This window comes from Solenopsis invicta, chromosome 2 (genome assembly GCF_016802725.1).
Source record: "Solenopsis invicta isolate M01_SB chromosome 2, UNIL_Sinv_3.0, whole genome shotgun sequence".
NCBI classification, from domain to species: domain Eukaryota; kingdom Metazoa; phylum Arthropoda; class Insecta; order Hymenoptera; family Formicidae; genus Solenopsis; species Solenopsis invicta.
The window spans coordinates 8107759-8121652 of record NC_052665.1 but is presented as its reverse complement, the minus strand read 5'-3'; the positions used below and the strand labels follow the sequence as shown (position 1 = coordinate 8121652).

At 33.8% G+C, this 13894-nt stretch overlaps 1 protein-coding gene and 1 long non-coding RNA gene across 3 annotated transcripts; one reads left to right on the top strand and one right to left on the bottom strand.

Moving 5' to 3' along the window:
• Positions 1 to 729: 729 nt before the first annotated feature.
• Positions 730 to 9860, top strand: LOC105200754 (glutamate receptor ionotropic, delta-2). Of its 2 annotated transcripts, none has more exons than XM_011168458.3 (9): positions 730 to 1095; positions 2216 to 2286; positions 5391 to 5567; positions 5958 to 6184; positions 6266 to 6375; positions 6841 to 6968; positions 7888 to 7996; positions 8324 to 8513; positions 8790 to 9860. In XM_011168458.3, the coding sequence occupies exons 1-9, from the start codon at positions 1026 to 1028 to the stop codon at positions 9298 to 9300; spliced, it is 1593 nt and encodes a 530-aa protein (XP_011166760.1). In that variant the 5' UTR covers positions 730 to 1025; the 3' UTR covers positions 9301 to 9860. The 2 variants fall into 2 exon arrangements, with proteins under 2 accessions (XP_011166760.1, XP_011166759.1); XM_011168457.3 differs by having other exon boundaries at positions 735 to 1095; positions 6775 to 6968.
• LOC120356917 lies at positions 9551 to 13826 on the bottom strand. The gene is made up of 3 exons (XR_005574133.1): positions 13202 to 13826; positions 10558 to 11473; positions 9551 to 9940 (listed from the first exon to the last, which is right to left on the bottom strand). It is a non-coding gene; the product is annotated as an uncharacterized LOC120356917 (long non-coding RNA).
• Positions 13827 to 13894: the final 68 nt, after the last annotated feature.

Genomic DNA, 13894 nt, shown 5'->3' with positions numbered 1-13894 from the left:
ATCAGATAATTTGCCCGCAGTTAGAAAGGTTAAAGAACAAGATAGCATTGCGGTAGATAGAAATTGTGTGAACTATTAGATATAACTTGCGTGACCAAATGGTACACGTGTCTATTTCTCTAGTCATATTTAACGTTGCCAATCAATCACTCGCAATCAGTATTGCAATCAGATACCAAAGAAATTTCTCCTTCTTTCTTTGTCATCCAATTGTCGACTTGATAGATATTCATCCCTTTTTCTCATGTAGATAATTTCAAAGGTGATGATCTATTAATCAATTTCATAGAATAGATAGTATCTTGTTAACTTTGTCTTTGAGAAAATATTTGCAATACTAGTTGAAACAAAGCTTTTTATCGTTTAAAGTACTGTTTATAATTACGCGAAATTTGATCTTTAAATTTGTTAAGAGACTTGAAAAAGTTTGGTTGCACAATTTTGTCATAACGATTTTATTCCCATGAAATATATCAATTTATCAAATTTCTCTGCTTGTCAACCGCGTTGTGTATATGCAAGACGTAAAATATATCATCCTATGTCACCATTAAAAACAAATAAACAAAAATCTAGAATATTGTGCGCGCACCTGATTATCAGCTGTCCCATCTAATTTTCACGGTCAACGAAGTCAAAGTGACGCACGTTTCGGTGAAAATGAGCGAGCAATTAACCGCTTTGATCCAATAAAATCTCTAAAAAGGTAACTGCGTGGGATACTGTCGGAGGGCTGCTGACGGCGCGGCGCCCGCGCGCATAGGAACCTGTCGCCGGTGTTTCCGTCAGCTATTTTCCCCCCTTTGGACACTTTCGACGGTCGCGTGACACGCTGACATAAAACGGCTCGTCATTACGTTGCTGTCGTCCGAGTCAGGATGACTGGAGTGTCAGTATCGATTCACCTGGTTGCTGGTTATGCCGTCTCGCACGAAGCATTTCCGGTTGGAGACGAGAGCCACGAGATGATTCGCTGATGAAAACGCGCGCGGATAAGAAGATGTAGTAGGAGATATTGTAGAAGAATGCGCAGCTTCCGACAACTTTTATTCGGCATGTTCATATTTGCAACATGTTGCATCACCTTCGGAAAAAGTAAGCTAATCAACTAATTATTTAATTTGTTAAATTTCACATTTACGTTTATTTGTTATAATTCTGTTGAAGCCAAGAAGCCACATGAAGAAAATAAAGATTAAATACGAACGCAGTGTTGTAGAAATTAAATCAATAACAAACAGAAGACGTTTCATGGAGTTTGTTCTTTTCAAATAATAAATTGTAATTATGTATTAAGAAGTTAATTAGGGGAGAGTAGCCAAATGCGTACCATGCATTTAAGTTATATTATATCTCGCATCTGGATGCAAATCAAAGTTTGAAATTGTAGCTTAATGCTTCAGACATCTATCGTTATATGTTAACTTTTAACCTATTATAGATGCCTGAATTTTAGTAATAACAAATTATTTTGTTATAAGCTCTCTGCAATATACTACGAAAGATGTGACTTAGAAAACCGGTCATCTAAAGCGTACCTATGATCATCTTAAGTCGTATCTTTGAAAATATCGAATTTATGAATTAAAGTAATTAAAAATTAAAAAATCACTATTATTTATTTTATTAATAATTTATTGAAAAAGCGATGAAATATTCAATAATTAATAAGTTACAATAATAAAAAGATTATAAAGACAAGAAATATAATTAATCTATATACCATACATGCTTACAAAAATGCATAATTATTCCTAAATTGTAATGTAGAAATATTAAAATACAAAATATTACACATTTGCATCGATAAATAAAAATTCTTATACTTGATTTTCATAAATGCTAATAATATGCGTAAAATAAAACTTGTTACATTTTTATCTATTATATTACTTACTTCTTATTTACTTTTTATTTTATTTTATATCATTAAATGTTGCTTAAGTTAAGTAAAAATAAAAAATATAAAAAAGATACGCTTTAGAAGACCGATATTAGCATTTAGCATTCAGCAAACGAATGCTCTTCCCTACTTCTCTTTTCTTGATATTGATAATATTGATAGTCTATTTATACTCACTTGAGTAACTACATTTTAATATGAGAATTTACCGTTAACGTTCGAAAAATAGCACTGGTGCCAAGCTATAAAAGCGTTTCTTGCAGTTTGACATATCATTAACGTTAATCATGAAAGACAATATTATGCTTTCAGATGATACGACGACCGAAGAAAGTTCCGTAGAGACAACGATACCCGCAAAAATGAAAATAACATCTTGGAACGTGAGTCTAATAATAATAAATATAGTGTACACGATTAAAATAAAAAATAATATTTTATAATGTTACATTTAATCTTTAGAAGAAAAGATGGAATTGGTTAAACTTTCCAAGCGTTTAGAGTTTACACGTTTTTTGACGTATATGCGAGTAATTCTTGTCAAATAATAACGCATAATCACAGCAACCAAGCTAATAGCAAGTACTTTCGCTATTTACCTTGTCCGGGGACAAAATGACGTTTTGTTAGGAAGAGCTGTTACATTAAGAGGACGTAGCGACAAAATATTTAACGTAACACCAATCAATTGACTGCTATTTGCATGTCAACGCAATATACTCGAGTTCTCCGAAAAAATTCGGGAAATAGTGTCACATTTAATGAATTGTTTACAAAATAATTTGTTGGATCAACGCGTATAATATTTATTCCATCGTAAATTCAAGTTTAATTTTATACGAAAGATATTCTAGAACAAAATGCATCAAAAAGGTTGATTGTATAACTGAATCTCTTCAATATTATAAAAGCAACGAGTCATATTGACGGATTAAAAATTGGTTGAAATTTTTTTAACGACATTGAGGGTGTTATCGTGTATAAGTGTACTTTAGAACACCTTATGGTATTAACGATATTTGTTTTGTTTTGCTGTGTTTTCCATGATGACATTAAGAGCGCATTTTTATGAGTCCACTTGATGATGAGTGATAAGGGACTTGTAGAATAAATGTCACGATATAACTTTAAGTATATCAGGAAAAAAATATTTGCAGCTACGCTTCTGCCGTGCAGTAAAAGAGATCTGCGTGCTTCTCTTACGATAATTATTCGTGCACTTGCGTGTCGGTTAAGCACGTTAAACAACAATAAATTTATCTTTTTCGACCCTTACAACTTTAAATTACCAACATATTGAATTAATAAAATATAAATTTGTTTATTAATTTTTTTACGTGTCTATCTATTTCGTCTAGAAAGGAAAAAATTATAACAAATTATGCATACAAATGGCCACCTACGAAAAAGAAAACTGTCTATCGTCGTGTCACATTTGAAATGACAATCCGCCGCATGATTTATTGATCACCAAAATGACCTACTTTTCCATATTGGCCATGTGAAAAACTCAGAAAGACGGTGTAAATGGTCAACATGCCTTAATTGTGTCCTTCGATAACGAAAACCAATTCTGAAGTATACAATTTCCTATGTAAGCAAATTTTCTGTGAAATTGCCGTTTGCACGACTGTAATTATAGATACTGTTATTCACTTGAACGTAATCATGTCTTTCTAAACACATAAAATTCGAAGTCATCGGAGAAAAAAATTACTCTTTCTTTCCTACGCGCGTCAAAACATAAAAACTTTTCGCAACAAAAAAAATATATGTAAAAAGTATTTATATTATATGTATAAAACAAATAGTTTTTACGTTTATTAATTACGTTTATCTATTACGTTTTCTATATTACAATCTACTATTTAAAAATTACATTGAAAAGTTTATCTAATATTGTAATATAAAAATTAATAATTTTAAAATAATAATTAATTTATCATATTTGTTGAAAGTACAAAATTTTCTAAAGATGAAAAGAAAAATATGTTGAGGGTCTTGAATTTGTGGTGCAGAAGGGATAAGCGGTTAATTATTGCGACGGCTGTATGTAAAGTCAGAACTTGAATATCACCCCCGGCAAAAACGGCATCGCGTGTTTTGCGTGACGCGGTAAACAAAGAACGCTAATCGAGTAAGCGAGCTGTTAGGGCTGTTGTATTACGCGACTATCGTGGCTAATAATAAATATTATGTCGGGTTTGCCACTATATATCTCCCGATATACGTCGCGCATCTTGCAATCTTCATAGCGCTCATTAGCGTGTTCGTGCAGCTCGATATCGAACATTAAAATATACAAACGTCGAGTCGAGTACGCAACTAGCTGCGCACGGAACGATCGTAACGGTGCGATAATGAAAGGATAATTAAAACATCATTGAGGATGTTTAGACATCGTCTAAGTATCACTGTGGAAGTTGATAGCGACATTATACACAATTGTCTAAGCTCTAAAAATACATGCGTATTGAATAATCAGCTCTTAAATGTAACTCGCCATCTTCTTAAGAGATGATTATGTCTATTTTAAGCAATAAAATTATTTAAGCCTATATCGGATTCTCTACGCGCATTGAAGATTGAGGATTGCAAATTGGAGAGATCAGAATTTCGCCAATCAAATAATTTTAATCGGTTTCGTTCTGATTGGCTACATTTTTATTTCCAATTCCTGGTTTTCAATTTCCAATGCGTGGTCCGATACGGATTTTATAACTCTTGTACATTAATAAACGTTATATTATAGAGAACATTTGCCGATTTTATCTCGTAAAAATTTAATAAAAATTTCTATCACTTGTGTCAAATATAATTTCTAAAAGAAATTTAGCTCAATTAATGCAATCGCAATTCGTATTATAAGAAATGGGTAAAAAATGAGTAATATTAATGATGTAAATTATTATAATTAATTAATATTTAGTACTATAAGATATATGTATATAAGATGGGTGATTTGGGCTCACTTGCTCTTCTTTAGCATCTTGACATTAAAAAAAAAAAAAAAAATAAATGATACAAAATATCTTTCTGAAAATTAACAGAAGTAAATATACAGAAAGCTCGTTAATAATGAAGAAAAATTAAATTTGACCATGGTCAAGTCGCTTACAACAAATGCATTTAAAACTCTATATTCCTTTAAATTAATTTTTTGATGTATTCGTTTCAATATTTGCAGTGTTCTGGTTATGGGAAGTAGTATTTTAAAATTTGCATTAATAATTGTCAAATTATTAAAAGATGATGATGAAGGCAGACAGTTCTCCCGTTAATTATTAAAGTTACAGCCTTATTTGAAATGTCTTTGATAAATAGACATACATTGTCATTAATTAGTAAAAAATCACGCATGAGCTTCAGTTATTATTAACATTTTCTAATAATTAAATATAATTTCGTTAATTTATAAAGGTCACAATTTTCAAAGTTTATCTCATGTTACGAAAGCCGTAATTGCGAAAATATAAAATTTTTACAGGACATGCCGTTTTCCGGATTAGTGAAGGAGAACGGAACGTGGGTGGGAAAAGGCTACGCGTTTTACTTGCTCGAGTTGCTCAGTTCCAAATTAAATTTCACTTACACGATCGTGCCACCTAAGCAGCACGTGCTGGGCAACAGTCAAAATGGAATATTGAATTTACTTTACGAGAAGGTAAGACGCCTTCCTCCAACTAACGAACCTTGACCCTGATGAGAGAATTATTCTAATGGCTTAATACAAACGAATTGTAGACTGAATTTTTGCTACACGGAAAGAACAATTTTACTGTAGTATCTAAAAATTTAGCGAAATGCAAATTGGAAAATAATTTTATGTTAAATTATCAAAATAATTATGTGAGACGTTCCAGCATGATGATGCAAAAATGAGTTTTGGCATTTCAGCTTAAACGTCCAATATAAATTTTTCAATAGTGCGACATAATTATTTTCAGATTTGCATTTTGGCAAAATTATTCTTTCCGTGTAGAAAGAAAAGCGAGCAATGTCAAAATTGAAAGGAAACGAAGATGTATAGTTATGTTCTCTTTCATTCAAATAGAAGGTGGATATGGCGGTGGCCTTTTTGCCCATTTTACCGGAGTTGCGGGAGTATTGCACATTCAGTACAACCCTGCAGCAAAGCGAGTTGACGGTATTGATGAAGCGACCGATAGAATCGGCAACCGGTTCGGGTCTACTCGCACCATTTAACACAATGGTTTGGTTGCTAGTACTGGCCTCAGTGCTCTCCATGGGACCCATAATCTACATCTTCGCCATGTTCAGGTTGGTCGAAAAAAGAAAATCTATTGACAAAATGCTTATGCGTTACATAATGTAATTCTCAATATTATCAATGTCTCATAGACGGAAGTTGTGGAATGAACCCGATATCGAAAATTACAGCATTTTCTCTTGCGTATGGTTTGTGTATATTTGTGCCTTGAAACAAGGAGCGACTATGAAAGCGATGACAGGTAGGAGACTGCCGTATTGTCCTTATGACATCTTGATTGCCACGTTTCAATCAGCGGATAATGTTTTTTAAATGTTTTTCAAATATTTATTCTTCATTATAATGTTTTTTAAATATTTCAAAAATAGTTACAAAATACAGTCTATTGATTGGAGTCTTGCGTGCACGATGATTCCCTGAAGAGCTATGACATTTACTATTACGTATTACATACGGTTTTTGCATTTAGCTTAAGAATATTAATTAAATGATAAAAGAGCAAGAACCGGTATTCATTTAATATGATTTATGTACAGATTACAATCAAGATGTTAATTTTTTTGTGTAATGATTTAAAAATACTGCTAATTACTGTCATTACGTATCATCCAATTAAAAAACGAATTTACGCCACTTGCAGACCCGACGCGGATTCTGTTCGCCACGTGGTGGATATTCATTTTGATACTGACGTCTTTTTACACAGCAAATCTTACCGCATTCCTCACAAAGCCGCAGTTTACCTTACCGATCAACAGCGTACAAGATATAATGCGTAAAGGTTACAAATGGGTCACTTACAAAGGACGCACACTCGACTTTTTGCTTTCTCACGTGAGTTTTTTCTCGCCTTTCATCTTTTACAAAATAGAGAATTCGACAAATTGTTATTACACAGAGAAAAAATTATTATTAAATCAACAATCATATTCTCATATGCATAAGCAAGAATATAAAATCTTAAATAAATTGGATAATCTTAAACCAACACAACTTGTTTCATTTTTTTCTGTGTAATTCTCTGTGTCTTGCTTAATTTTCCTATTTTTCTGTGTACGATTTTATTCAATTAATAAATATTACAGTTAATATTTATTAATTAAATAATTAATTGAATACAAATTACATTTATTCCTTTATTTTAATCTTTATTGATTATTTTATCGTTATGATTGTGATATAACAATGAACAATGTTAACACAGTTTTTATCAGTTTTAAATCGCAACGTGGACATAATTGTGACAATTATGTTCACGTTGCGATTTAAAACTGATAAGAACTGTATTAGCATTGTTCATTGTTATATCACACTCATAACGATAAAATAATCAATAAAGATTAAAATAAGGGAATAAATGTAGTTCGTATTTTGCAAAACAATTAAAGAAAAATTAAAGGCCAAAAAACGAGTGAGGTGTAATTTTTAATAATATTTTATACTTTTTGTAATTTTATTTCGACATTGACATGTAAAGTTTTGATGTAACCTTTGATATAACAGTGCCACTCTATTTACATTTATACTTATCTTTAATTGAATGTGCATATCTTAATTTATTTAATTTTAATTATTTAATTATTCATTAATATTATCAAGGAAGACTAAGTCAAAACTAGGTCGATAGTACATTATATGATTATAAGCGGAAATAAATTTTGTAATTAAAAATTATACCTTAGTTTGTTCATTTTTGGCATATAATTTTTTCTTGATTGTAATAAATGTTAATTTTAACTTTTAATATTCTCAGGTTCACTATGCGGAGGAGTTACGTATTTTAAACGCCACAAAATGGGTGGGGCCTCACATCACGGCGTACGATTATCCGATTAACGATATTTATAAAACTATGGAGAAAAGTAAGTACTACTAACCGCCTAATCAGAAGAGAACATATATATTAATTTTTATCCGAAAAAGTGCATTGCATCGATACTCAAATTCTGGAAATTTATTGTTGTCGCTTTTCTAATTCTGATTAGTTTTCATTCAGCGCTTACTTCGTAAATGAGCCGTTCGCGAAGATCACGTATTTTGATCGGAGATCACGTATTTGTATTGAGGGGTTAATAATGTAATATTCAATTTATAATTTGTATAAAATTATGTAATATAGGTCTCGTAGCGCGCGCCACGCGCGCGCCTGTTTTGTCTAGTAAGATAAAAAAATACATGTTAATTTCTAGACAGATTGTTCCTTGGGGAGACTCATTTCCTTCAAAGTTTGATATTCGAGGATTACATCAACAAAACTCGCCAACACCTAATGCATCAGAAGAGATGTACCTACGTTATTATGCCCAACGCAATTCTCGTGACCAATAAAGCATTCGCCTTCCCCTTGAACTCTACCTTGGAGAAACCGTTTAATAAAGAGTAAGCGATGGATTTTTGTGTTAAAAAAACTAATCGAAATATTCCGATTACAAAAAAATTAATGATTGAATGAAAACACAATTAATTATGTTTGCATATCCTTCAAGTTTTTTAAATAATATATTATTAGCTATTCCTTAAATTTTGTAGAATGAAACGTTACTTTAAAGGAGTGAAAATTGAGCTCATGGAATTTTCGAGTGATTTATTCTCATTTTACAAGATTTAGAGAGTATGTAATTTAATTGTTTTATATATATAACGAACGTGTTTCAGACTGATGACCTTAGTGGAATCTGGTATAATAAAACACGAGAAACTGAAGAATCTACCAATCGCGCAGATATGCCCGCTAGATCTTCAGTCCAAAGAAAGGCGTCTGTCGCTTGTCGATCTATCCTTGACGTTTGAAGTGGTTGTCGTTGGATATGCAATCGCGATCTTGATTTTCATTCTCGAGATAGCGATCAGATGGATGGCAAACTCTTACAAACGGCGGAGAAAGATCGACAGATGGTACGATCACACGTCGTTCTGCTGCAAATGGAAACGGAGATCGAACGACTCCGTGATACCGCGTTTGATGTACACCACCAAGAATCAGCTCTTCGACAAACGGATCAATTTGCAGAAGATAAACATGCGGCCATCATATTCGAATATTGCTCAGCAAAAGAAACACAGCATTAACGGGCGCGAGTATTACATTGTGATGGATCGTTCTGGCGATCAAAGATTAATACCTATTCGCACGCCGTCCGCGTTTCTGTTTCAATACACGGCGTAACGGAGGAAACGGTTTACACGTCCGAATCGGTGAACTACGATAAATCACTGGTAGAATTTATTCGAAATTCTAGCAATTTCATTATTTCGTCTAAATTGCATGCTAAGCGGCGCAATTAGCGTCCGTCGAAAATTGTACAGTCATCAATCATGTAGTCATCCGTCGACATAATCTAATATCATTCGCGAAATAGAATTTTCAATTATTATAGAACGATAACTTTAGGTACATTTTTTTAGTTCCAGTATCAATTATTTTTTACATGAAATGTACTTATTGAACATAGAGTGTTATAAAAATATTAAATAAATATGAAGTGTAGAGAATTAGATGGAAATACATATGTATATCCAATGATTTATTTTTGAGTTATCACTCATTTGAATGTCATTTTGGAGTTGGTGTATTTTTCATAAGGATAATTATTCAGCCTAGCCTGATCTAGTCTATCTATAATTTTAGAACAACAAATCTGTGAAAAGTCACATTTATCTCTAGGTACTACACTTTTATTGGTATAATATAGAATATATTGTAAAATAAATTTCATAGATTCGTTATTCTATTAGAAAATATTATTTATCACTCACCGATCCATGCGCAACGAGCGGAGTTACTCAGCCACGAAGCTACGATGATACTGTAACACACAAACATAAGATTTAAAAATTAAAACTGTGCTCAAAATAATCGACGTTTTAAAAGTTACTTTTTATACACCCAGAGAAAGATTTGTTTGAGTCAAAAAATATTTGTTTAACTCAAAAAAATTTGTGCATTGCTACATACATGATAAAAAAATTTCTTTGATTAAAAAAAATTTTATGATTGTTCTTTTTATTAGAATTAAAGAAATAGTTTGATCGTGCAAATCTTTTCTTAAATAAAAGGATTATATTTTTAAAACCAAAATAACTAAATTGTCTTACATTTCTGGCAGTACCTTCTTTGAATTAAATAATTATTTATTAAAATTAAACCAATCATTTGAACAAATAATTTATTTACTTTAAGAAAGATTAATAAAATTATTTCTTGAAATCAAACAAATTTTTATTTTCCTCAAAGGTATTTTCATTTCAACTTAAAACAACCAAGTTAAAGAAACGATTTCATCAATTTAAACATAACTTTTCTCTGAGTATGTATACAATTTTATATTAATTTCTTTTAAGTAGGTTTTTTTAATTTATTCGATAACATCAAAAGAAAGGAAAAAAAGTTATTCAATTCATATAAATAAGAAATTATATTTACCCCAAGGTTGCTCCGCTGGGGCCTCTCCCAGGCCTCCTCCTCCTCTCAGGGTCCTTTAGGTTGTCCTTTTCCTCTCGTTGCACACGCGGAACACTCGCGAATAATACACTAAATTTGCGCGCGTGGACTAACCGCTTATAAAGTTTTTCGCGCGATATTGCGGCACTTCAGGTTTATAAAACCCATGATATGAGTTTCCATTTAAAGAGATTCCCGTGGATCAACGCCCCAAGTCGGCGATGAGTAGAACGCACGCGTACTCGCTTCGGACAAGGGTAAGCCCTACGCGGAGAAAAATCAAATCATTGAATCCGACGTCTCTCGTCTCGCAAAAATCACGTCTAAAATTGACTCAGTCATACGCCAAGCCAGCGGCGGCCAGGTGACACCACTCGTGATATAGCTAATCTACCGAGACGTCTATACGACGAGCGATGTCGACGACATTTAGACGTGACGAAAAAGAAGATCTTCATTGCCGACGTCTAACATTCTACAGACGAATCAGAAAATGAGAACCAGTCTCTCAACACGTTGAACTGCCAAGACTAACACGTTCTGCCCTATAGTCAGATTAAACGTGATTCACTGGCTCGAACTCCAGATCCAAAGAATCCAAAAAGGGTATCAAGGATCTAGAGAAGAAAGCCTTAGAGCACTCGGCGTAAGACGTCGCGGCAACGCCTCAGTGAGGAGATGTCCACTGCCAAGCAGCGGGGGTGCGATTCCCAGCCCTCTAACTGGGAGTCTATCAAATGGGAGTTACGGAAAAAGTCTATTTAGTCCAATAAGCATTTAACGGCACTCCCGGAATAAACGCGCGACGCGACGAACCGGCTGCGATTCGTTTATTTTATTACAAGTCGGCGACGATGGGTGTTATCCCCTTCTCGTTGTTTTCCATCTCGAGGAATATCTGTAACATACGATATCTATTGTATTGTAGCAAGAACCATCACTGCAAGGAGCACCATCGTCTCGCGATGGTGTTTCTCCGATTGTTTCGCCGAAAATCGGTATACCATTTTCTGCTTAGTCGAAGTAGTGGAAAACGGTCTTATAAGTTAGCAAAACAAAGTGAGCAGAATCAATTAAAACTATTTTTTTATTTGTTGCCCATTTGTTGCTCTGTTAGTTTTTTTAAAATGTTTTGCTAATGAAAGATTAAATTAACGAGATAATATATGTATAATAATAAAATTGGATATAAAAATAACAACAGAATTTCTTGCTTATTAAATATGTTAATTTCGATTTTGTTAATCGTACAACACGTTTACACGACAGCGGAGAACTCCTCAGTAGATAGATAAAGAATAAACAATCAGAAAATAATCTGTTGCTCTCATGATTATGGCACTAAAATCTTGCATTCTCAAATATTATAACATCGAAATATACTACGACTCGAATTAGTTGCTAATGGCATAACGTTAAAAATAATTAATTTATTCGAGGAACGCGAACGCCGTTCTAAAATCCGTTGTGCGATCAATGAAGTTGTTGCTCGTATGATTATGTTATTAAAATCATCCTCGGACCATCAAAATATAACGAGATTCGATTTTGTTACTAACCATTCCGTTAGCGGCACATTATTTTTAAAAAAACTAACAAAGCAAGAAATTTTTTTCTTTGGCAACTTTTTAGCAACAAATAAGCAACAAATAAAAAAATAGTTTCAATTGATTTTGCTCACTTTGTTTTGCTAAATTTATAAGACGTATTTGCGATGGTGTTTCGCCGAAAATCGCTACACCATTATCTGCGTAGTCGGAGTAGTGGTTTAATAAATGTTTTCTTTAAATGTTTGAAAAATACTTAAAAAACATTTTTTAGCGTTAAAATAAATATATTTTTAATAAAAAAGAGCATTTAATCCATTAATTTTAACGTTTTTATAAATGTTTTTACAAATGTTTTCTAAATGTTTTTAAAAACATTTTTAAAATATTGTGTTTATTGGGATGTTAAATGTTTGTTATCATTAGTATTATTAAATTGATTCTCGATTTAATATAGTGATATTACTATTTTTGTTCAATTTAAAACTGTGTTTTAAGGATCCTCCGAACGATCCTGCCGAATAATTTATCGACGTGTAGTTTGGCACACTTGTGAAAAATGTATATAAAATCACACAAGAAATATCAAAGGAGAATCTTAAATATCGATCGTATTACAGAATAAATTAATTTTCGAATTGGTTTAACAAATCATAATTTTCTTGTAGAATAAAAGTATGCATAAAAAAAATTGGGATAAGATAGATTTTAGGAGCAAATCGAAAGGAAGAAGAAAAGAAAAAGCTTGAAAATAGCCATGCCCACGATTTTGCTGATACATTTATTAGAAAAATCAGAGACGCCATACGCCATCTCTACGACGTGAACATACACTACGATGCCAATGTAGGTACATACATACAGTCGGTCAATACCTCGGAAAGTACGTTAATTGCGTCTGTTGGCACACCTGGCAAAGGGATGAGTGCCAAACGCGCGAACACGAACTTTAAATTTTTTCTATCCTAACGGTTTACGCGCGATTCATTGAGTCGCAATTTATACGAGCGCAATTAGGACGAGACACAAATATGAACTGTGAAGGCGAATGAACAGTAGATACAAATGAATTGACTCACCGTTCGCCTCTTGTCGCTCCGTCCAGCTCCGTCTCGTAGTCTTAGCCGCCGCTTTCGAAGATCTAAGATCCTCCTCCTCTCGATTTGTACTTGGCACAAACGCACGACACTTGGTTCGTTTTCGGCACCCCCGGTACTCATGCCCGTTGAAAACTCGAGATACGGGATACGAGGCAACGGAGAAGACGCGATTAAACGCGCGACGCGACTTCGCGCCGTCCCGATTTATCGTCCATTGTCGTCTGAGTGACACGAAGAATCCAAGATTCTCCTCACGACGATTCGTCTTGATTCATACTTGCCACGAACGCTCGAGCCTTCGTTTTTGGAACTCTCGAAACCCTTCCGGTGCTCATGCGTGTCGAAGACTTGAAAAAAGAGGCAACGGAGAAGCTGCGAAACACGATTGAATGCGGCACGACTTCGCACCATGCATTCGACGCGATGGATGCCTGTACGAACGTCGACACTTCACTTTCGGCAGTCCACGACACTCTCGAAACACTCGCTCGCATCACACACTCGTACGGGATCAACGGGATGACGAGAATGTGAGTTGAAATGCGCTGCGACGCACCGCGACCTTCCGCCGTACTCCCTAACCGATCGACTGCTGGCACTGCGTACTGCGTAGCGGCATCAGTCACGTGACTGGCGCGTGCCGCGCCTGCGCGCTGCTGCTACGCAGTTCCA

Excerpts from the sequence above, each read along its gene's own strand:
- LOC105200754 (XM_011168457.3), top strand. The coding sequence starts at position 1,026 with ATGCGCAGCTTCCGACAACTTTTATTCGGCATGTTCATATTTGCAACA. Across the intron at positions 2,287-5,390 it reads TGAAAATAACATCTTGGAAC|GACATGCCGTTTTCCGGATT; the intron begins GTGAGTCTAATA and ends AAATTTTTACAG. Across the intron at positions 5,568-5,957 it reads TGAATTTACTTTACGAGAAG|AAGGTGGATATGGCGGTGGC; the intron begins GTAAGACGCCTT and ends TCATTCAAATAG.